General features: G+C 46.3%; 1 protein-coding gene across 1 annotated transcript; it reads left to right on the forward strand.

Moving 5' to 3' along the window:
- Positions 1-2,037: 2,037 nt before the first annotated feature.
- Positions 2,038-23,431, forward strand: LAMP3 (lysosomal associated membrane protein 3). Its single transcript, XM_006084870.3, has 6 exons — positions 2,038-2,145; positions 6,650-7,401; positions 8,995-9,123; positions 16,316-16,373; positions 17,910-18,080; positions 23,152-23,431. Exons 1-6 carry the CDS (start codon positions 2,097-2,099, stop codon positions 23,283-23,285), a joined length of 1,293 nt encoding a protein of 430 aa, XP_006084932.1. The 5' UTR covers positions 2,038-2,096; the 3' UTR covers positions 23,286-23,431.
- The last annotated feature ends 2,102 nt before the right edge of the window (positions 23,432-25,533 follow it).

The raw sequence follows: 25,533 nt of genomic DNA on the forward strand, positions 1-25,533 counted from the left end.
CATGAGATGATAAATGTTTGGTTTAAGCTGCTAAGTTGTGGGGTCATTTGTTAAGCAACGATGGATAACAGATATAATATTAAATAATAAAAAGCTGGTTAATAAGTTATTGTCCTGACATAATTGGAACTCCATGCTGCTGTTAAAAATATCTTCTGCTTGAGATGTGGAAAGCTAGAAGGAGAACTATCTCCACACGTACGAGATTTTAAAAAATCTGGAAAATACACAAATGCACAACTTTTCTTGAACTCATGAGAGAGCTGAGTTCACAAGGCAACATCTAACCTGAAATTTAAGGAAAAACATGTCCTTCCCCTTCTTCTTCCCTAGGCTTCTTCCCCCACAGGCACGAATCTCCTAAACGTTAAGGGTCCTTATGAGACTTGCAACCAGGGGAGCAGTGGGCAGCGGAAGCTCATCCCAGCCTTACCTCCTGACCCTGTCTCCAAGGCCCCCTTTTCTCTGACTTCTCAGTGAGCCAAAGCTGCCCAGCCTGGGCTCATTTCCCCACCCAGCCCCTCCCCTGCTGCTGCTCCTGTCCTAGGTCCCTCCTTGTTTCACTGTCCCTGCCTTAATAAACATCCTCTAAAATTCACCTGGACTCATGTTGTGAGATGTTTCCTGCACGAAGTCAAGAACCCACACACTACCAGCCAGCCCAGCAGACCCGGGCAGGGCCAGGGCCCCTTTCCAGCAACAGTCTTCTTAAGGCACACAGAACATTTAACAGGACGGACCGTTGTTACGGGATGAATTGTGACGCACATGCGCGCGCACACACACACACACACACACACACGCACACGCACACGCACACCCCTGTGTTGTGTTGATCTCATTCTATTGATAGTAATACTATAGGCCACGAATGTACAGTGGGGCCTTGACTTACAAGTGTCCCGACTAACGAGTTTTTTGAGATACCAGCTGTCTCTCGGCTGATTTTTTGCATTGAGTTGATAGAGTAATTTGAGTTAATGAGCTCCTTAACAAGCTCGGTCTCGGGAAGAATTAAACTCGTAAGTCAAGGCCCCACTGTATATTCTTCACTCAGATGCATAGGCCTGAGAGATAATCCTCCATTGTTTTGGCTAATTTAATAGAGGAAGGATATGAGACATGAAAAGGTTGCCTTTCAAAGATATTGAGTTGTTTTTGTGTCCCAGGAACTTTGGGTTTGTAACGCCACCTGGGAATAGGCATTGTTTTCTCCATTATACAGCAGATGACACAGCAGGAGAAACCGAGGCCCCGAGGGGTCACCCCAGGTCGTACAGCTGGGGAGTTGCAAAGGCCAGGTTCTAGCCCACATCTCCCTGACTCCAAGCTCAGTTCTCCTGCTCCTCACCAGGTGAGGCCCCAGGTGAGGCGGCCGTGGCTGCCTCAGACGCTTAGTGAGCACACGGACGGACCATGCTCTAACCACTGAGCTCTAACCACTAAGACTCTTGCCCACCCTCATGACGGAGGGGCTGACTGTCCCCTGGCTGAGAGGCATCTCTGGCTTAATTCAAGGTCTTAAGGAAAATGAAGACCCACCATAAGAGAGAATGGGCAGGCGCTGCCTCAGACTCCCACCTCTGGTGGAGAAATGATCTCAGGTGCCCTTCAAATTGTGGGGATGAGCATCCCCATACCCTATCCCCTCACAAACCCTAGAGCAGCGGTTCTCAACCTGTGGGTTGCGAACCCTTTGGCGGTCGAATGACCCTTTCACAGGGGTCGCCTAAGACCATCGGAAAACACATATATAATTACATATTGTTTTTGTGATTAATCACTATGCTTTAATTATGTTCAATTTGTAACAATGAAATTGGGGGTCACCACAACATGAGGAACTGTATTAAAGGGTCGCGGCATTAGGAAGGTTGAGAACCACTGCCCTAGAGCCTGAGATGAAAGTGCCTGCTTTCTCCCCAGGGCCACTTGCGGTTCCCTCCCACGGGGGCGGGCCTATCAGCCACTTCTCTCTATGTAAATGACCGGCTTCTCAGCCACACGTGAAGGAGGAAGCCACGGGCCATTCAGAAAACCCAGCTGTGCTGAGCAGCAGCGCCAGCCTCCGGAGTCCCAGGCCCCGGCTCCCAGCCATGCCCTGGCAGCTCCCTGCAGCGATGGTGCTCTTCCTGTCCCTGGCCGGTGAGTGACATACACGCCTTTGCACAGGGACCCTTCCAGGCCTGGTCCTAGTAAACTGAACTGCACTTTGGTGCCACTGACCAAGGTGAGACCGGACAGACTGGGGAGCTGTGGTAGCTTCCCTTACTGTGGGTATGTGGCTCCCAACGTCTTGTCTCCTTATTATTAGCTTACACAGGTGGGCGCACTTCATTGTTTCCAAGGGCTTCCATGTGTGGACTTGTTTTCTGTGCGTTGGGCAGAGCAGGTGGCAACCCCAGAAGACAGTGACCCTGGCCTTGGGTCCCGGATGGGTTTGGGGCACCTTCTCAGGGAGAGTCTGTGGCGATCGCTTATATTTAAGAGAGGGAGCCGGGAGCCGGGACTTAGCCATGGGGCTCTTGCTACCTTGTCTGGGGAAAGCACCCCGTGTCTTGCTTTTCCTGTTTTCCTCAAGTGGAAATGCCGTGTTGATATTACATAGGCAGTGAATTGTGAAGATGAATGAGGTGTGATCTGACAAATCGCGCCATTTCCAAAAGGGGTAAGCCAGGGCGTCAAAGATTTTTAAATGTCACCATTATACTTGGGATCAGAGAGCCTGTCTGGGAAGCTGAGCTTTCGGTGACTATTTTATGTCCCCAACCCCTGCTTTCACCAAGAACGCTTTCCCTCTAAGACACAGAGTCCTCTCGGGTGCCGTGATCAGGTTTGCCGGTTAATCCGCAATTCCTCCCAGAACCACTGCACTGAACACGCGAGGGAAGGAGCTCTGTCCACGAGGCCCTGCTGACAGGCGCCAAGGGGGGGACACGGCGGCACTGGAGTGTGACATCAATTGTTAGGGGAGTTGGGTGAAGGATCAGACCAGCTGTGTATTCTGGTGCCACATTTTCAGAATTAGAGCTTCACATTCTGCTGGAGGCAGAAGGGAAGTCACCATTTCACTTAGCAGGGCAAGCTAATAAAAGAGCAGAAGATCTCAGTCTGGCAGGAAGCCTCGCTGACCTGTGCGTGAGAGCCAGTTCCATGGCTGACTGATGACTGACAGGTCCAGGAATGCCACGGGCGCGTGGTAAACGCAGTGTGAGAGGAGCTGCTGCGGATTCTCAGAGGGGACTTGAGTGAATGAAGCGTGCGGGTCCTGAGGCTGGTTAAGGACTTGCTCGTGGCCACTCCGCTGGCCAGAGCACTTTCTCAGGGCGACAGCCCTGAGACTGGCATCGCGAAAGCCCGGCTTGCGGTCCAGGCTCTGCACTACTGCACCTGCATGCGTGGGTTCAAGAAATACTTGTGGAATTGGAGATGAGAAAACCATTAGGCACTCTGCTAGGAGAGACACAGCTTTTAGATAAACTAGCTGTGTAAGCGTTGTCCAGTCACTTTGCTTCCCTGTCTCAAATTCCTCCCTCATGGAATGAGGGCATCAAATTTGTGTCATTTAAAGCAGCGGTCACCAACCGGTGGTCTGTGGACCACTGGTGGCCCGTGAGGTCCGACAGGTTGGCAACCACTGATTTAAAGTTTAGGTTCAGCTGCACATAAGAGACAAGCCCCAAATGACAGTAAATTACACAGGATAAATGTTCCTTTCTCTCTGATGTGAAAACAAGTCCAGAGGAACTCAGACCAGGTCTGGTGTGGGGGCTCATGACCACGGACCCACCATCCTATGAGCGACTTCTGCCCAAGGTCTCCTTATGGTTCTAGACGTCTGCTGCAGCTCCAGCCACCACATGCACCGTGTCGCCCCAAGACCTGCCCGGCCTGCTGCTGTGCCCCCCCCCACCTCCCCCCTTCCCACACCCTCCTTTCCACATCCCCCTTCCCACACCCTCCTTCCCACACCCCCCTTCCCACACCCCCCTTCCCACACCCTCCTTCCCACCTCCCCCCTTCCCACACCCCCCTTCCCACACCCCCCTTATGTTCCCGCCATGCTGACTCCTGCTCTTCTCCAGACGGTCCAGGCTCTGAGGCCTCGGTGCCTTTGCACATAGGCTTCCTCCCACCTGGGACACCGTTCACTTCCTTGTCTGAGGAACTTCTCCTCCAGTTGGATTCCTCCCCCACCTCCTAGCACTTGTCACATGGAGGGGGGTGGCCTGTTCTGCCTCCTGAGGCTTTGAGCCCCTGAGAACAAAGTGCCCCCAGCGCCAGCATGAAGCTTGGCTCACAGGAGGCTTCTACACTTTTGGGGAATTGGGTGCAGCAGGGAAACCAAACAAAGGCTCTCTGGGAAGGACTGACCACCTGGGAAACACCTAGAGAAGAGGCCCTTGTGTGGCCACTGACTTTCCCGGAGCCTGCAGGTTGTAGGAGAACCAAAACCTTCTCACGCCTCTTCCTGCGGCTCATTCTCTAGAGGAGTCCCAGTCAGTACTGGGTCAGGCCCTGGGGCACTCGTTTGCTGAGGCTCCTGAATTCTGGAGGGGAGATGCTGGGAGGCGAGGGGCTTGGCAAATCAGTGTGTGACTCCACGGATGTGTTGTTGTTTTCAGTAGAGGGAGGGTCGACAGGTTCTGAGTTATGCCCTGCCCTTACTTCTGCCCACTGCCTATATATATTTTAAGGGTTGGCATTTAAAAAAATATATTTTTATGGATTTCAGAGAAGAAGGGAGAGGGAGAGAGAGGTAAAAATATCAACGATGAGAGAAAACCATTGATTGGCTGCCTCCTGCATTCCCCACACTGGGGATCGAGCCTGCAACCCGGGCATGTGCCCTGACTGGGAATCAACCCTGGTTCATAGGTCGACACTCAACCACTGAGCCAGGCTGACTGGCTAAAAATATGTTTTTTAAAAAAGGAGTTTAGGGGTGATTTTAATTAGATGTGAACTTCAGGACTCTATAAATACCATCAGAGAGAGATCTCCTTTGTCTTTCCCAAGTCACTGCCTAGCACCAGGCAGCTACATCTCCAATGTGTATAAAAATGCAATGAAATCACAGCTTTGAAGACACAACGCCATCTCTCGCTGTACCTCATCACAAACTCCCAAGGAACATCGTCTGCACTTTGTCCCCCTTTCTGGCTTTCGAGGTGCCTGGAGGGAGATAAGGCTAGAGCTATTGGTTGAAAAGAGCCACAGGCCTTCTTCAAGAATAGCCCAAGAAAGAACCTGTGACAATAACACACACTGCTTAATGCTCCATGAAGGCTTTCACTTAAACCAACTCTTTTGAGCCTTACAAACATCCTAGAGGTCTACAGTCCTCTTACCCTCATTCACTCATTCAGTTATTTATTCATCTGATCCATAGCCACAGAATGCTTCCTATGCACAGACACTGGTGGTGAAAAAATATGCACCGTTCCCACCTCAAGATTGCTTCTAATCCAGTGGGAGAGATGTGCAATCAACAAATAAGTCAATACGTAAACATTTAACCACAGCTGGCATTCTGCTGGGACACACTGTCTGGCCAGGCTTATCGTTAAATATTTGTCTCCCATCCCTTTATAGAATTACAAGTTGTGATCAGTACAGTGAAGGCAACAAATCCAACTCTGTGATGGAGAGTCACGGGATGGGGAGCTAGTTTACATAAGGGGGACAGGGAGGACTCCAAGGAGCTGAGATACAGGGCGGGCAAAAGTAGGTTGACAGTTTTAAGTATGCAAAACACAGTTTACCCTTGCATTATTATTTATTTATTAGTTATTGTCTTATTTATTTGTATTATTTTGTATTCTTACTTATGACTTACCTTTAGGTAATGATGGCTGGTAATCTAACCTACTTTTGCCTGCTCCTTATAAGCCAAAACATGAAGGATAGCCCACCAGGTGTACCAAAGCCATTATGGCTTAATTTTCTTTCTAACTTGAGAAAGGTTAGGCCACTCAGAGGTTCAGTAAGGAAATGACAGGAACTGACCTATATTTAGAAAGACTGGTGGCAAGATAAAACATGAAAGGGTACTGACTCTCCCATCATTGGAAGTAACCAAGCATAGAGCAGATGAACACATGGCCACTCATCGGTCCAATTTACACATCCGACTAGGGTTTGGACTAGCAGATCTTTAAGATCCCTTTTGAATCTGGGATTATATGGTTTTATGCAAACTGTACAACTCTGTGTCTCTTTATTACCACTCTTCACACTGCCCCAGCTGAGTCAGGTCAACACAGCCGCGCGCTACCCAGGAACACCCTCTTCCCAGGAACTGTCTTCACAGGTGAAGACGGGGAATGAAGAATGGACACTTAGCTGTCTCACTGAGTGTGATCACTTGGTGTGTTAGTAACACCCCATCTAGACAAGGGGGTTGGATAGAGAAGACACAGGGGCTGGATGCAATATGATCACATCCTTGTAAAAAAAACATGGGTACGACCAAAACATTACGGCTGTGGCCTTGTGGTAGAATCTTGGGTGATCTTCACTTGACTGTTATATGCTTTTAACTTTCCCCCAAATCTGGAAATATGCATGTTAATTTTTAACGAAGAATGGGGGAAGACCTTTGTGAGCTGTTAGTTGAATGTTATCACTTTTGTTCCCCAATTTGCAGTGATTTTGCATCATGGCAGTCAAGTAAGAGCAACAGGGTTTCCAGAAATCACAGGCTCTTCTCAACCTACAAGAGCAGCAACAGTACAGGCCACAGCAAAACCTTCTTTCCTGAAACGGACTAGCCAAGTGCCTCACAGAACTACAGCAGCAAGTTCAACGGATAGTCACGTCCCCTCTCAAACAGCTGCCACAACCTCCAACTCTGAGACCCCAACGACACACACAACAATAAAAACTCTAACAACAACCTCTCCGATAACTACAAACAGCACCCCATCCACCAGCCCAAAAATCCACACTCTAGTCACAACCCTGGCCACACCCAACAACTCACACACGGCTGCTCCCGTCACCGAGGCTACAATCGGCCCCAGTACAGCTCCTGGTTCACCGCCCCCCACTATCACCCCACCAGCCCATACAACTAGACCCAACCCATCGACTGCCAGCCACACAACTGGGAAGACCACCCAACCCAGTAGCCAGACCACCCTTCCAGCAACTTTGTCCACCTCACCACACATCCACACAACCAGTCAGAAGCCCACTCAACCCACCCATGCCCTGGTCACAACCACAGCTGCACACAATGCCACCCACACAGCCTCGCCTGCCACCATAGCTCCAGGGCCCACCCTGGCACCTCAGCCATCACCAGCCAAGACTGGAATTTATCAAGTTCTAAATGGAAGCAGGCTCTGTATCAAAGCAGAGATGGGGATACAGCTGATGGTTCAAGACAGGGAGTCGGTAAGTTGGGGCCTCGGGACTATAACACTGTCTTCAAAAGGTTTGAGTGGAGTTTCCTTGCCAAGAATGAGCATTCCCCTGCATCCCGCATCTTTTCATGAAATAAATAGCGTGAGCGCCTCTTTCTCCAAGGTGCTCCATTAAAACAGCGGTCGACAACCTTTCGAACCTCACAGACCACCAGTGGTCCACGGACCACCGGTTGGCGACCGCTGCTCCAAAGGTGTAGGCGAATCTGTTTTAGAATATGTGTAAAAATAGAAACCGACAGCGACAGCTGGGAGAGAGGAAGGCACTCACCAAAAATTTAAATATGCACGCCTGCCGCAACCTGCACGGCTAGGGTTCGGGATCTGAAGGAGGGGCTGACGGACACGTGAAATATTAGACAAGAAATATGAATTTAGAAGGCACGGGGGCAGGTGGAGACCTCTCTCTTGGAGTGGCACACCGAAACCTGGCCTTATCCGCTTTTTATTCGGTTTTAGATACACATCTTGCCCTCAGTAAAGCACAGCAAACAGGTAGCAGACAGACCATCTCTAAGGTCAGTAAAGATCAGTAAAGATCAGTAAGGTCCAGTAAACATTTACTCTGAGGCTATTAGGTCAGGAAATTGCTTTGAGCCACTGCTATCTCAACACAGCCCTGCTAATGCCCAAGGTCCATGGGCCTTCCGTGTTCCTTGGTGCACTCTTATGGCAGTATTGGGAAAGTGGTGGCTTCCCGCACACTCCCCTCACGTTTAGCCACCACAGGCAGAGCATTAGGGGTGCTCAGTGTTGATCCCACCCCGCCCTGCCCGCCTGATGGCCTCCCAGCCTCAGCAACTTGTCCTGTGAAGTGAGAGGTTTGGATTAGGTGGTCTCCGTGGTTCCCGCCAGCTGGGACATGAATACGGAAAATCCAGATTAACAAGAAGATTGGAGGGGATGGAGGTGAAACTGAGATGATTTGATTTACTAAAGGAATCATCACAAAGCTGTACTTTCTTCTTTTGTACAGTTTTTTTTATTGTTGTTCATACTCACCCAAGGATATTTTTCCATTGATTTTTAGAGAGAGAGGAGATAGGAGGGGGAGAGACAGAGAGACAGAGAAACATCAATGTGACAGAGACACATCGATTGGTTGCCTCCCACACCTGCAACCGAGAATTAAACTTGGGACCCTTCAGTCCACAGGCTGATGTTCTATCCACTGAGCCAGACCGGCTAAGGCTTTTTTGCACAGTTTTTATGATTTCAAACAGAACTTCCACATTTGAAACTGAAGTACATTACATAGCAAATCTTTCCCGCAGTACCTTTCAACATGCATAATTTAACAAAAATTAACTCCCACACAGTTTATCAGGAATATACCTGCCATGAGTTATCTACCCAGGACCTCCTCTCTGAGGGAGAACTCCTTTGAAGAATCCTATGAACCTAACAGTTTGGAAATGTGAGGTGCCATGCAGGGACTTTGAAATTCTCAAGTGAACCCCCGCTAGCCTTGAGTTTCAGGCTCACTTATTAGTCTGTGCCTTTGCTTCCCCAGCTAGACTTGTCTTTTGTATCGACATGAGCTGATCTACTTTATCTGGTTTAGGTTTTTTCACCTGAGAGATACTTCAACATTGACCCCAATGCAACTCAAGCCTCTGGGAACTGTGGCTTCCGAAATTCCAACCTTCTCTTGAACTTCCAGGGTGGATTTGTGAACCTGACATTCACCAAGGTGAGGACTGAGCTCCTTCACACGAACTGGCTTCAACATCTCTCTCCCTCCCCCTCCCCTTGGAGCCCACACTTCACTTTGAGTTCCAGGGAAATAGATCTCAGAGCCTTTTGAGATGTTCTCTGATAAGAATGAGGGGCATGGAGATGGAGAGGAGGAAAGTGTCGACATCTTATATTTGCCTTCTGCCCCCTCCTGCCTCCTCTGTGCAGCTCAGAAGGCCTTTTGATGCCTCTTGGGGGAGACTTGGCCTGGGGAACCCAGCAGCAGGTGCCCTTTGCAAACCACCCAAGGAGGAAGTTGTAGAGATGACTAGACCCAGAGGAGTTCCCAGTGAGCACCAGAGAAACAAGATTAGTCTAAGACAAAAACCCAATGTCACAATGGGTCTTTCCAGCCACAGCAGGCAAAACTCAGGGACTAACCAGGCCCTGGGTTTTCTAGACCATTTCCTGGGAGGGCGTAAACAGCAGAGTAGAATGGAAGAGCACGGGCGTGAAGCCAGGGCGTCACTCGTTCTCCTTGTGACATCAGGCAGGCAACTCAACTGGTCTGAGCTTTATTTTATTGCTTGAAAAATGGGGGAAGGGAATTCGAGTTCACTTCTGTAAAGAGCATTGTCCAATACAAGGAAAGTAGATGTTCAATAACCAGGAACTATGATTGAACTGAGAGAGAGAGAGAGGGAGAGGAGAGAGAGAGAGAGAGAGAGAGAGAGATCGAGAGATCAATTTGTTGTTCCACTTATCTATGCATTTACTGGTTGCATCTTGTATGTGCCCTGACCGGGGACTGAGCCCACAACTTTGGCGTATCAGGACGACACTCCAACCAACTGAGCTACTTGGCCAGGGCTGGTAATTTATTTATTTTTCTTACTTTAAAAAAAATAAAATGTTTTACATAGATTCAATTAACAAAGATCTTTAAGTAGAATAATACTTAATGTTGGCAAGGACGCACATAAACAAGTGCTCTCAACATTTCTGGAAGGAGTTTGCATCCGCACTCTACGACCTTCGGTCTTCTATGTCTTTTTCCACATCTGGCAGCGAAAATATTTCTCCACTTTTGATGTGAAGGGAGATTTCCATTAAATCTGCATAAGAAAAACATTAGAGTAAGTATGAGATGATAAGTGGCAACTAACAAGGCCTCTGTAGAGAGGAGACAAAAGGAAGGCGAGGAGTGCCCGTCCTCCCCTCCTGGGGTTGGTGGGGTGAGGTGGGGCTGGCATCTGGCCCGGGGCACTTGTCACAGTCCTTTATGGCGGGCACTGCCCTACTGCACCAGTTGTTAAATATTATACACATTACCCCTCTCAGGTGATAATGAGACCAATGTTGCCCGAGCTTCTGATTGTTCAAAGGAAGGCAAACATTCAGGTCCTTCTATAAAAGCACATGACTTTTAAAGTGTTTTCAACACATTTTTAAAAATCTGAGCGCTCTCCTGGCCAAACAAAACATAGCTGAGGCCGGACTTGATCTGTGGACCCCAGAGTGGTGCCTTCTGCCCTAATAGGTGAGCTGTGTGAAATGCATGAAGGCAGGAAAGCCATCTAGATTCCTCCACAAGAGAAATGGCTCAACGGCTCGGTCAGCTACTTTTCAAATATTGCTGTATTCTACTCCAGTGTTTCTCAACAGGCGCAGTAGTAACATTTGGACTTAGATGAGTCTCGTGGTGGGGGCTGTCCTTTACCTTGTGGGGACACCATCCCTGGTCTCGACCTACTAGATGCCAACCCCAGTTGTGGCAACCCAAAATGTCTCCAGATAGTGTTAATGTCCTCCTGGGGGCAAAGTCACCCCTGGTTGAGAACCCGTGCTCTAGAGAAAAAGAGAGCCTTGGAAAACAGGAGTATATTTTAGTTATAATACAATCTATAATAATAAAAGCATAATATGCTAATTAGACTGGACATCCTTCCAGATATCCTTCCGGATGACCTTCCAGACGAAGCCGCAGCAGCGGGGCCGAGGCAGCGGGGTGAGGCAGAGGCCCCCGGGCCGCTGCCACGGCAGAGGGGGCCAAGGGCCTCTAGTAAATGTTATAAGTGAGAACCAGATTGTGATAAGTGAGAACCAGATTGTGGAATGATAAATGGAAGCTGATTAGCAAGCTTGATTTTCAACCAACTTATCAATAAGAATTTACTGAGCTAGACATTATGGAGGAAAAGAAAAGAAATATAAGCTGTAGCTGCAGGTTCTAGGTCATGGACAATAATTTTTAATTTTAAAAATTCAAATATAGTGACAGAAACATAGAGAAAAATCTGCCTCCTATACTGTCATTGGATGCCGTTGTCCAATCAAGACTCTAATTACCCATATGATTTCCATGTGCCCACGGGCAAGCTGCTCACTGTCTCTGAGCCTGTTTCCTCTCCTGTGTAGTTCACCAAGCCCAGGGGGCACGGGGCTAGCGTATGTGCAAGTGCTAATAAGGCCTCTGTAGAGAGGAGACAAAAGGAAGGCTAGGGAGTGCCCATCCTCCCCAGGCGGGGCAGCCACAGCACAGCTGCGGCTGGCGGGGCCAGTGGGCTAGCATGTGTGCAAGTGCTAAGCATGGTCTCTGGCCATAGTCGGGCTAGGAGAGGTAGCTTTCCTTTCTTATTTTCTTTAGTTCCATTTTTTTTTTTTAAAGAACCGAAAACCTTTCCGTGACGATTCTCATTTGACTGAAGTGACTTGCTGAAAGTTGTTCAGACCCTTCAGGTGCAAGATAAATATACCTTCCTTCCCCTGCCAACTTCCTTCCTGCCAGATAGTTTGTGTTAAAAACACCTTTCAGTAACTTTGGGTAGAGTTCATCTTTCTGTGCTCAACACAACGCCTGGTTGGCAGGGCAGCTCCAGGGCATGGGAGAAACCAGTCACCCAGCGGGGAGGGGCAACAGGGCTACGCAGGGCATTGGCCAGCTCAGGTCTGGAAATCTGCTAACCCGCCTAGTGTTTCCAGGGGCCTGCAGAGTCCTCTTAGCTTATAGACTCCTGAGAACTCTTACCAGCGCAGAGGGCACTGCTTAGAGCTTCCCAAGTATATGGTACCATTTTATGCTCTGTTTTCCCTTTCACTTTCCCTCTGCCTGGAATGCCCTTTCCACCCCTCACTCTCCTTTTGCATTCATCCTTTAAGATGGTTCAGCTCAATTATCTTCACCTTAAGAAGTCTCCCCACTCTACCTCCATCCCAGGTAAAACTGGGAGACTCTTCTCTTGGTTCCCTGAGCCTCCATCTGTTGTTCCGCCACCTCCATTAGGGCCCTCATCACAATTTCTGCCATCACGAAGGCAAGTCTATGACATTCACATTTCTCTCTCTAGTGCCCAGCCCTGACTTGGTACACAGTACATAGCAAGTGTTTGATGACGAAATAAATCAATAAAGGAGTGAGTCTAAATTTCACAGAGAACTGGGCCCTTTGGCTATTGCGCTAGTCACACAATGCTGAGCAAAAAGACCTGATCGATGTTGAAGACAAAATTCACATCCTGAACATCTGTAACTATGAAACTCCTACAGCACATTTTGCAGAAGCGAAGGAGAGGACCCCGGGCCTGTGGTCAATGGCGTGCTGCCTTCCTGAGCAGGCTTGACTGGCGGGCTTGCTCTAGGCCCCGTCTGCTGTGGACCCTGTCCTTTGCTAAGGAGGGTGTTTAGGTTCCTTGAGGAATTAGAATCTCTTTGATGAGATATTTCAGAGCTCCCTTTTGATACTGGCAGTGTCAGCATCCCATTGATGAGTAGTGAGATGGGACTTTTGCAAATGGTCTATTCAAATGGCCCTGCTGTAAGTGCCATATACGACATTAGGAGACCTTGGCCCCCTTTTGTCAATGTTGATGGCTCCACAAAGGATTTTCATTTTGTCTTTCACGAATCTGGCATGGGAGATGTTTGTCATTCTCCAAACCAAACCCCAATTAAGAAAAACATCTGGCAGAGAATGACCGCATGGGTGTGGGCGTCAAAGAAAAAGCAGACGCTGTAAACTGAATAACGTGTGGCGTGTAACTTCCCTTGGGTTTTAGGTTAAGTCTGACACCTGCTTGAAGCTTCCCACATCCTTGCCCCGCTCCACCAACTCCTATCCCCTGGAGCTGAGCTTTCAGTTTCTTTAATCAATAGAGCTATGGAAGCTTAGCTTACTTGCTTGCTCTCTTTTTCTATTATAGATCTGAATCTAGGAAATAGATTAAAAAATATATAATTTGACTTCAGTGAGAGAAGTTTACTGGGGAGGGGCAATCTAATTTATTGTTGCATTATTAGTAACACCAGGTAAAATTTGAGTAAAGACTCTGTGATAAGTTTTTTACATGGATTCCTTCATTTAATCTTCCCATCAACCTAAGAGGTAAATCCTGTTATTATGATCCCCATTCTTCCACTAAGTAAATTAAAAAATTAAATTTTGACAATGTTCACAAAGATTCAACAATCCAAACTAGGCTGCAAGGGAACAAAGAGATATTTTCAAAATAGTATTAAAAGAATTTTAGTAACATGTTATTCTCCCAAATAGGAGGTAAGCCACTCTATATCATTTCATTAGCAATTGATTGGTTTAGCAACCTTGTTTTTCATTGGTGGTATGGACCAGGAGTCGACAAGCTATGGCCCCCAGATCAAATCCAGCCCATCCCCTAAACCCGTGGTCGGCAAACCTCGGCTCGCGAGCCACATGCGGCTCTTTGGCCCCTTGAGTGTGGCTCTTCCACAAAGTACCACGTGTGGGCGTGCACGTACAGTGCAATTGAAACTTCGTGGCCCATGCGCAGAAGTCGGTATTTTGTGGAAGAGCTTGTATTTTGTGGAAGAGCCACACTCAAGGGGCCAAAGACCTGCATGTGGCTCGCGAGCTGCGGTTTGCCGAGCCGCAGTTTGCCGGCCACTGCCCTAAACATATATGACCTGCAAGCTAAGAATGGAGGAACATGTAGGGTAGGATCCTGCGGACCAGTGCTTGTTTTATCTGACCTCCAAACAATGAGAACAGAGGCTAGATGCTTAACTTCTGAGCCTATTTGTTCTCAGATGTAAAACGAGCTAATAATATTTATTCTGTCTCAGGGGGTTATTACAAGGATCAAAGGAGGCAGTGTAGGTAAAAGCATGTGCTTAGTAAACTGTGAAACTTTTATAGAATTACTAGAGGCCCTGTGCACAGATTCGTGCACTGGTGGGGTTTCTTGCCCTAGCCTGTGCCCTCTCGAAATCCGGGACCCCTCGGGGGATGTCAGACTGCTGGTTTTGACCTGATCCCCGAAGGCCAGGCTGAGGGACCCCACCAGGGCATGAATTCGTGCACTAGGCCTCTAGTATACATATAAGATCTTTGGTTAATCTCTTCCCACCCTCCCTCTCCCCCTTTCCCTCTGAGATTCATCAGTTTGTTCCATGTTTCCATGCCTGTGCATTGAGCATCTGCCCCCTGGTGGTCAGTGTGCATCATAGCTACCCGTCGAATGGTTTACAATCACTTAGGCTTTAGATAGATAGATAGATAGATAGATAGATAGATAGAGCATCCTTTCTTCATGTGAGGATGGATCAAGGAGATGCCACAGGAAAGGGGAACTGTCAGGAGGTCTTTCATGGGGCTCAGAACTGGCCTCAACCACTCTTTTCCTGCTGCTCCTTATATCGGTCTCACATGGCAGCCCAAGCAATTTCCCAAACAAAGTCATGCTCATGTCACTGTCCTGCTTAAAGCCTTTCAATGGATCGCCCTGCCTTTAGGATAGAGCCGGGGTCTTGCAAGAGTGACTTTGGGCACTGAAGTGCATCCAAGTGTCTCTTGCACTAAAAGGGAACCCAGACAAAATCTGAATAAACGGTATGTGAAAGCAACTGAGAAGGGACTGGCTCGCAGATGTTCCTCGCTAAAGTGAATGGATGGTCCAAGCACATTGTTCAACTCACCTTTGAGACCTGAGACTGAGCACCTCGAAGGAAGGAGCCAGGTCTTATTCTCCCCAGACTTAGAGCAATGCCTGGTCTAGAGTGAATGTAAGAGAGGCCAAAGGCTACATTTGGAGACAGGCAGCTTGAGGTCGTATCTTTTTGCTACCTATTAGGGCTATGACCTTGTGCAAGTCTAGGGTTCAGTGTATCAATAGCAGTGGCCTTCTAAAAGCGTTTGTATTTCTGGAACCCTTATATTGTATAAGAAATTATTCCATCCACTAACAATATTCAAATGGGCTGTATTGTAGTCAAGATTATTATTGTTAAATTTCTTTAATGCCTAGATTTGAAACTTCTAAAGGTAATTCAATTTGAAATTCTGGTTGCTCTACTAGTTTTTGCACCTCTTATTTGTGGATAGTTTTCTAATGAATGTTTCAAAACAATAACAATGTTTCAAAACAATAATCACCTACTTTAAAAAGTAAAAACCTCTTTTTTAACTTAATTTTTCATGTCTCAGTTTAGCTCCCTTTAATGTTTCACTCCCTCGGTTTCTCCAGAGGTTATTGGGCTATTTTGTAATTTGTTTATTTGATTTGTTTTCCCAAAAAGGACAATCTCTGGGTATATTGCTGAGCACAACCCCCTGGGGTCCTCTTGTAGAGATCACCCAGTAATCTCAGGGTAAACCATTTCTTCCCAGCACCGCTCACTGTGGCCGCATGTTATCATTTTGGAAACATGAATCCATTAATTTGTTGAAAGTACTTGACACTCTACCCAGAAAAATTCAGGCACAATTTTGCATGCACTATTTTCCCAGAGGGTTTATGGACCTGATAAAATCCACCCCCGGTAGCCTTAAGGATGAGTGGTCTCAGTTTGAATCCCAACAAAAAAAATTAATTACAAAAACTTACTGTATGCTCCTCCAACTCATCCAGCTTCCAGATGGACTTACATTTTCTAGAGGGGAAACTTGGCACAACTGAAGGGACTCAACTTGTACTGGTGGAAATTTCATGTCAGGCTTTAGCAACAAGCATGCAGTAGAGAAATTTTGGGCCAGGGGCAAGCCATTACTTACTATTTATTTATCGTGTAGTATACCTACTTTTTTTTAAAAAATTTTCAAACACAATTATGGCTCCATACCATCACAGCCCAAACCCTTATATCAAAGATTTAAAAGCTGGGATCCTGTTTGTGCGCCAGAATCATAAACATAAAAACAGAGATTACCCAACGATTAACACAGTGATGTTTTACAGGATGAAAACTCATATTATATCAATGAAGTGGGAGCCTATTTGACCATCTCAAATCCAGGTAAGAAGCTAGAGAAGGCTGGTCTACCAGCAAGGACACTGGTTCTGGTTAGCTCATTCTTCATCCCCTTGAATTCTTGAGTCTTTGATGCAGCTTTTGAGAAACAATCTGAGAGAGTAGCCCACAATATTTATAATTTGGGGGGAACTTTGTACCTCTTTGCGTACTTCAGTTTGCTCATCTGCTCACAAAGGAGGTTGGACTACATTATGTCAGAAATCATTATCAGTGACTGTTAAGAGCGTAGTGACTTTGGACAGACTTGTTGTTGACGGTGCAGTTTATTCTATATTCTTGTAAGCATGTATTCATCCCACAAAAATGTAGTTAGTGCCAGCTAGTGCCGAGCCCTGGAATACAGTGGGAATCCATTATTATCTAAGCCTATCATCTCTGCTCTCAGGGAACTTTCATTCCAGAAGGGGAGAGAGGACCGTAAACAGACACATTAAATTATAATACACAGTTAAGTAGTGATAAGTTCTATGAGCAAAACACAAGCAGGGTGGGTGGGGAGGCCTGGGAAGTTACTTAGCCAGGGCCTTCGGGGAGCCCTTTGGGGAGGAAGGCCTCTCTGAACAGGGGAGGTTTGAGCAGAGGGATGTGGGGACTTCTGGGCCTGGGGGAGCTCTTTCCAGCTGGCGGGAACAACGGGTGCACGGGCCGAGGAGTGAACGTGCTGGTGTGTTCAGGGACCAGTAGAGACCAGTGAGCAAAGCCGCAGATGAGGTGGGAATGGCAGCCAGGCCAGGGCGGGCAGGGCCTGAGGGCAAAGCAAGGCGAGGACTGTGGAGTTTATCCTAAAGTGTGAAAGGATGCCATTGGAGGGTTTGGTGTAGAAAAATGGCACATCAGATTTACATGTCTAAAGGTTCACCTGGTTGCTGTATGGAGAGTTGCCCAGTGGGGCAAGTTGAGAGGACTTCTATAATGTTCGCTCCTAGAAAAGCAATGCTCCCAATCAAGCCGGGAGTTTCTCAGAGGACTCAGCTGTGTCTCTGGAAAGCCAGGTTTATATAGGGTGTCCCAAAATTCATGCAAGATTTGCAATTCAATTCAATTGCAAATCTTGCGTGAATTTTGGGACACCCTATATAAAAAGATCATTAGTGAGCACCTCCTCTGTGCAGGTACTGTACTAAGAATTTTCATGTCTGATTTCTCCTTTTGAAAATTCTATTATCTTCGTAAGGAACTTATACTAAAGAGACGTGCCAAGAAATGAAAATGTGGAGAAATGTCTATTTTGTTTATTTATTAATTTATTTTTTAATCCTCACCCAAGGACATCTTTTCCCTTGATTTTTTAGAGAGCGTGGAAGGGGTGAGAAGAGAAGGGGAGAGAGAGAGAGAGAGAGAGAGAGAGAAATCAATGTGAGAGGGACACATTGATTGGTTGTCTCCCGCTCACACCTGGACCAGGGTGGGGATGGAACCTGCAACTGAAGTATGTGCCCCTGGCTGGGAATCAAACCCATGACTCAATAGATAATATGCTGAGATTCTTATATGCCTTTATTTCACCTTTGTTTTCAGAGAAAATTTACCAAGGAATGAAGAGCTCTGTGATGATGTTTGAGACGGTGATCGGGCATTCCTTCAAGTGTGTGACTGAGCAGAGCATCCAGCTGTCAGCCTACCTTCAACTGAAGACAATGAATGTCCAACTTCAAGCCTTCGATTTCGAAGATGACCACTTTGGAAATGGTAAGTTAAGGGTTCGCCATGTCACAAACATAAACTTCAGAGACCCATGGGTAGTTTCAAGGTATGGTTTTTTTTTTTTTTGGTTTGTTATTTTTGTCTGAAGCTGTCAAAGGGGCAAGAATCACATGAGCTTTCTAGAACAGTATGATTCCACAAAGCTCTTAGGACCAACCCTCCCTCCTACCATCTTTCTATGAGTCAATACCAACCACAGAACCAGAAACCTTAAGCCACTCATGTCTACTGCTTTCCCATAGCAGAATATATTGTCCTTGTCTGAGTCATTTAAACACACACACACAGCCAGAAAACACCATCTTCAACCTCCCCTTTATAAGCTGTTGAGTACTAGTAAACTCAGGTGTGTTTGGAGAACACTTTAAAGATCCTGAGTGTTAGTGACGTCTAAAATTCAAGCTTTCAGAATAGATTCTTTCCCACTTACAGAGGGAAAAGAGAAAAATGCCATGATCCAAGATAGAAATGTACTCGTTTGGACCCCCTCTTCCCAATTGCACACCATTTCCTCATAGTTAGTGTTAGTTTCCATGTAACTTCTGCTTTGAGCTTTAACCACCGCAGAGGGAAGCAGGTCCTAGAAGGAAGGCCAGGGACAGACCAGGGTAACTTTCCCCAAAAGCCCCTTTTTGCTGGAAAAACAGTGTTACAAGGGTTTCTACGTATGTCCAGGCATTGAACTTCAGTTTCTGAAACCTCCCTCTCATAATAACTCACGTGTAAATGCTCAGTCTGGTCACAGAGAATGGTCACCCCGAACAGTGGGCTCCTGACTCCCACATTCTCACCCCCTCCTCCCTCAAATCCTGGAGCCCCAGGCTGTCCAGCAGCCCCGCTAAGAAGCACAGAGTTTGAATGGGAAACTTGGGCCGTGTGATTTGGTGCACGTCGCTGTCTCCTGAGTTGGGAACCATGGGTCCAGGGCTTACCGTAACTTCGGAGTCAAGACACAGTTCTGCTCCTGACCCTCTAGACCAGCGGTTCTCAACCTGTGGGTCGCAACCCTTTTGGCGGTCGAACGACCCTTTCACAGGGGTCGCCTAAGACCATCTGCATAACAGATATTTACATTATGATTCATAACAGTAGCAACATTACAGTTATGAAGTAGCAACAAAAATAATTTTACGTTTGGGTGTAACAACATGAGGAACTATATTTAAAGGGCCAGAAGGTTGAGAACCACTGCTCTAGACCAAACCAATGCTTCTCCCAGTTGAATCAGCCTCCCAGCTGCATCAGAATGACCTGGCCCCACCTCCAACCCACTGAATCATAATTTCTTGGGCCCCCACGTGGGGCCTAGGTATCTACAATGTCATACACATACACTCCTTACGTGACCCCAAGCACACAGTCAGACCATTGTGCTGACCCTTCCCCTCCTGGTATGTCGGAGGCAGCAGGTGGGAGCCCCAGCAGCTCCCTCTCTCCCTTGGTTTCCTTCTCTGCAAAGCCGAGGCAGGCAGGGGCAGGATGGATCCCAGCGTCGTGCTAGCCTGTAACACCTGTTACTCTGACTTCAGTTACAGCGGACGAGTGCTTCAGAGACAAAAACAAGAGAGAAATCCCTGTGGCCGTGGGTCTGAGTATCGCAGGACTGCTTGGCGTTCTGCTAACAGCATGCCTGGTGGCCAGGGAGAGGCCCGGTAGAGGATATGAACGCATATGAAACCCCTGCTCCTTCAGAATGTGTGGGGTTAAGGCCTTGGGAATTCTGGCTTCATATTCAGCCTAAAGCAAAGGGCTCGACTTTTCTAGTTGCCTCTCCCACCCTCCCAGTCTGATTAGGAAACCCCAGCTTTCCACCAAAAGGCCACCCAAAGGCTGGCTAAAATGCAGCCTCTCCTGCTTTCTCCTGTGAGTGTGGGGAGGCCGGGCCTCATGGGCTCGAGTTCCATCCTCCACACCTGATAATGTGGGCCCGGCGGTGAGCATTGGGAACATGCGGCAGGGACACGCGTAGGGTGCGTGTGAGGACAAAGCAGACACCCAAAGGGAGAATTGTGGGAAGGACACCTTCATATTGCATTGCTTTTTCTTATACATTTTTAAGAGTCTCACTACCCAGTATTTTTTATGCTTATTACTTTTTTACAGAAACTATCCATTTCAAAATACATTCTAAACTGATTTTAAACTCCTGGTCTTGCCCAAATTTTGATTTACTTAAATTACAGATAGTCTTAATAGACTATCATTTTTTAAAAGACATATTTTGCACTACTGTAATGTACTATTCATTAAAAACTAGAAAACTTTCTAACTTTTCATTTTTAAAAAAATGTAAAATGTGTACTAAAGACCTTGGCAAACAAAAGAAGCTCAATAAATGTTAGTTCTCCAATTCCTTCACCTTCATTTGTTGTCTGTCTTCTTAACACGTTTTTTTCTGCTTTGTCTCTATTTTTCTTATTCTAGTCTGTCCTCATAAATTGGTTGATTTGGGCCATGGTGGGGGTGGGGGTGGGGGGCCAAGCCTGAAAACAATCAGAACTGGCCAGCAGAAGAGGTAGATCTACCCAGATTGTGTCCCACTTCCCGTTTTTAGCAAACATTTACCCAAAAAAGTTATAAACTGGGAAATTCCTGATGGGAGTGATTGCTATCTGGAGGGAAAGTTCTATTAAAATAAGGCTCAGCATGTTGTTCCTGATTTTCTATTACGTGGTCTGTTTAAACAGGAGAAGTGGGGTTTTTATTCTAGAGAAAGAGGCGAGTCATGGCTGTCTGGATGTCCGCCGCCTTTACTAACAGGAAGTTTCTTGTTTTGCTACACTTTCCAAAGGTGCTATTCATTACTCTTCACAGCAGGTTTATGAAAGTTGGCAACAACTCCACAGCCACTGTTTATCTAGGACGTGTGCTGGCATTCCCTGGAGGTGTTTCAGCTCTCTCCACTTTCCAGAAGTGAGGCGGTGGGGAGGGCACACAGCAGCCTCAAGAAGGTTCGAGAGCCCCGGACAGCGTCAGGAGTGTCAGGAAGTTCTTTAGAGCAGGAGATGTTGATGAAGAATCGGGGCTGTGAGGACCCGGTGTTCTCCAGAGTGACTCGGGTTCAACAGCCAGGGCTTGGCTTTGGAGAGATGCCATCTCTCTCCATGTGCCCCTTGTTGGATCCCGTTTCCGGTCCTGCCTCCGGTGGCCTTGAAGGTCCCATACTGCAGAGCACGAGGTGTTGATTCAGCCTGCCACTAACCAGGATGACTAACAGGAGGTTCATCTTCTAGTGTGTCCAGACGTCTCCACAGCGGATGGAATTCAAATCGAGAGGAGAGGGAAAGAGAGCCCGCTCACTTAGGTTTAATTTTTCCTTTCTGTCATTTTTAATCACAGAAAGGTGGGGTGGGGTGATGGCTGCTCCTTAGACTCCTGTTATCTACCTGACCCAAAACTAATTGTCTATAAAATTATTTTGAAGTAACATTCTAGTCATCAAAAAGAACAAAGGTTTCATTTGAATAACTAGTAAATATCGGGTATCCCCTTCCCCACTTGGGTGCTGGGGGTGGGGTCCTTACGATAGCTCAAGAAAAAGAACTTTCTGAGACTTGCACGGGAGGATCAGTGATTTTTATTTGCGTGGAAGTACACCTCTGGGTTTCCCAAGTCCCATTTTCCTTAATCCAGTCCTGGGAGAAGTAAAACCGGGGCTTCAGCAGGGCTAGAAGCAAAGCCAGCATCCAGATCTTTCATTCCTTGTTGGAATTGGGTCCGGTTTAACATGAGGCTAGTTGCAGTCCATTTGTCCAGTGTGTGGGGCCCACATGGCTGTGGGCCATGGGGTGAGTGCAGGGGAGCCAAGAGAGCATGCCCCCTGCCATAAGAGTCCCAGGAGAACCCAGAGCACCAGGAGCTTAGAGAGGGAATTCCTTTATTTAGTGGATTAAATATTCCAAATCTTCCCGTGCTTGCAGGGGCCACGCCTACTCTGGCCAATGACCTGTTCCCAGGGGTGATTGACAAGTCCCTTCCCTAGGTCACCCAGACTTTACTGGGCATGCGTCTATTCTCTCCCCCTGTCCAGTCCCTTCCCCCAGTGATCTGTCAGGAACAGACCAGTGGCTTCCTGGGGTGTGTTAAACTGCAGCCTCTGGCAAAGCTGCACAAATGACATGCCTATACTATTGGGCCTTCCCTTCGCTGCTTTCCTGATATTAATAACTAGGTTCATTACAACAGTATCATTTTGACACAATCTCTTTTATGTAAGCACATCACACTTTGCAGAGAGCACACCTGGAAGAAAATGGAACTAACTTTGTTGAATATCTATTGCTGAGAAGATAAGGTTATCTTACTTAATCCTCCAACAATCCTATCTAATAAAAGGGTAATGTGCAAATTAACAGTCATGCCATCACAAAGATGGCGGTGCCCATAGCCACAAGATGGTGGCTCCCAGTCCTCTCAGCCCTGCCGGAGTCCCCCAGTCCCGGGGGTGGGAGGGGGAGGGTTCAGCCGCTGAGAGCAGGCAGCGTGAGCGGCCAGGAGGAATGCTTGCTCTGTCGCCATGGCGACGAGGCAATCATTCCACCCTGGCCACGGATGGGCCTCTGGGCCGCAGAGAGCCTCTGGGCCAGTGGTTCTCAACCTTCCTAATGCCGAGACCCTTTAATACAGGTCCTCATGTTGTGGTGACCCCTAACCATAAAATTGTTTTCGTTGCTACTTCATAACTGTAATTTTGCTGCTGTTATGAATTGTAATGTAAATATCTGATATGCAGGACGTATTTTCATTGTTCGAGACCCACAGGTTGAGAACCGCTGTGTCTGGGCAGCGGTCTCGGAGCGGCCAGGCCCCACAGAGAGCTACTGGCGCACAGATTCATGCGCAGGGCTACTAGTCCTATATATTTTTGCTTACTTTATGAAAAGAGGAAATTGCAAGGTTAAATAACTTACCCAAGTTCACACAGTTAGTTAGTAGTGGAATTAAAAAGAGTCAAGTCCCGGTTTGACTCCAAAGCTCAGACTTCCTACTCTCGCCTGCTTTCCAGTCTGCCCTCATCAAACCTCACCCGCTCTATTGTATTTGTTTTTTCTCTTAGTGGACGAGTGTTCCTCTGACTACACAATTGTCCTTCCCGTGATTGGGGCCATCGTGCTGGGTCTCTGCGCTGTGGGTTTGATTGTCTATGGAATCCGCCTAAGGCGTGAATCATCTGGATACCAGAGAATCTAATGGGTGCCCAGGGGAAAGAAAAGAATGGAGCTTAGAAAATTCTTTCGTCGTTTCCAGGGTACTGGGGGCTTCCCTTAGAGTGTTGGTCCTTCCAGCAATGTCAACCACCTCTCACAAAAACCGAGTCATTTCTGATTTAACTTCAAGCAGCACATCAATTTCTAAGATTTTTTTTTTTCATTTTATGTAAGATCTAGTGAACTGTTTCCGAGTATTTCCTAGTTTCCTTCCAAATATTTTAACCATTCAAGGTCAACATTTGAGATATATTAAATTAACATGACTTATGTAAAGTGGTATATGCTTCCAATTTACCAACGCATCAAGTGTAATGAATTGGAGATTTTATTCTATCCTTGATTTTTTCCATTTAAAAAAAATGCCTCTTTTTGTCTATAAAAATGGAACCACAATATTTTACTGCTTATGTTTTATATGACAAACATATGCCTGGCAATCTACTAAATCCTTTCCACTTTAAATGGCCTATCAAAAAGAACATTTTACACGTAGCCTAGTTTGTTTATCTGACACCAGCAGAGGAACAAATCAGCTTTACTTTTTATCAGGATGACTTCTGTTCCACAATCACTAAAGACTAAGAATTAGATAGCTATGAACAACAGAATAAAATAACAAGCAAGAAATAGCAATAAGGACCCTTAATTATTGAACATATATGTGCCAGACACTAGGTACACATAATTTAATTTATGTAATTTACATCACTTAATTCTCATGGTTCCTAGAACAGTAAATTCAAATTGAACAAAATTAATCACTTAAATGCCACCCAGCTGACAGGTGGCAGGGCCAGGATTAGATTTCCCGTTGGTCATACCAAGGTCTCCCGTGTTTTCACTACACCAAGTTGCCTACAGGAACAAATGATGCTAAGTGCTGCCCTAAGCCTCACACTGGCATATGCTCCCTTTTTCATAGGAAATAAATTTATCCAGAATCGTGACAGATGAGGGTAGATTAAAGGAGGACTTGCCAGGTAATAAAGGAGCCTATCTTTAAGTTCTATTCCCTTAAAGGAAAGGGGGGGGGGAGCTCAGTCACATCAGTCAGCTTCTCGTTTTAATGGGATTGTTTAGCTGTGGCTCTACAGATAAAGAAATGGAGTAAAGTAAGGTATTTTTTTATTTCTTTGACAACAGCAATTTTCTAACGGCTAACCAACTTTTCCTTCTTGAATGTAGATCCCCCTCTAGTGGTAACTTGCTACTTCTGCACTTTCATAGCCACATTTTCTATTTTAGTTCACTTTATTCTGTAGAGCAGCCTGCCAAAATAATAATAATAATAATTTTCATGCTTGTTTTTATTGCTAAAGAAAGGAACTAAGTCAGGACATTAACATAAAGACCACATGCCTCTAGCATTCTTTAGTAAAAAAATGATTCAAGTCACCCAAGACTTGTTCTCTTACAAGTCAAGAGTATAGGCAAGGTCCTGATTTTAGTCTTAATAGAATATTGAATTGTATTAAATGTTTTTTTAATAAAAACATATTTTGGAGATTCACTTATTTCTTATAATTCAGTTTTTGTTGTATAAATATTTTCATTTACAATCTTAGTGGTTGGCCTTGAATATGGAGGCTGTAACTTGAGTTAATAGGTTAAGACATCTTTCTATAAATAATTTATTTTGTTCTATTCTTCATTGCCACATTATTACCAGGTAGGAAGACCTATTTGAGATAAACTTAATTTCTGAGAAGATATACCACGTTAAAGTTACAAATTAAATCTCTCAATTCAGTCCAGACTACCTGATTGGATTACTGGTTTACTTAAATGCTCTCATAATTCATTCATTCATTCATTCACTTATTCAATCAACATTGATTAAGGACTTACTAAATGCCAGACACTCTGGTAGGGGCTGAGATAAATAAGATGTCCTGTATTAGTTATCTATAGCTGTGTGACACATTACCCCAAAACTTAGCGGTTTAAGATAACAAACATTTATTATCTCACAGAGTTTCTGAGGGTCAGAAACCTGGAAGCAGCTTAACTGGGAGGTTCTGGCTTATGATCTCTCACTGAGTGGCCAGAGCTGCAATCATCTGAAGGTTCAACTGGGGCCGAAGGATTTGCTTCCAAGTTTACACCATGTGGCATATCCATAGGGAGGCTCACAACATGACAGCTGGCTTTTCCCAGAGTGAATGATCCAAAAAGGAGACTGACAACCTAATCACAGGAGTGACATACCAACACTCTGTCGTACTCTA

This window comes from Myotis lucifugus, unplaced genomic scaffold (genome assembly GCF_000147115.1).
Source record: "Myotis lucifugus unplaced genomic scaffold, Myoluc2.0 scaffold_14, whole genome shotgun sequence".
Taxonomy (NCBI): domain Eukaryota; kingdom Metazoa; phylum Chordata; class Mammalia; order Chiroptera; family Vespertilionidae; genus Myotis; species Myotis lucifugus.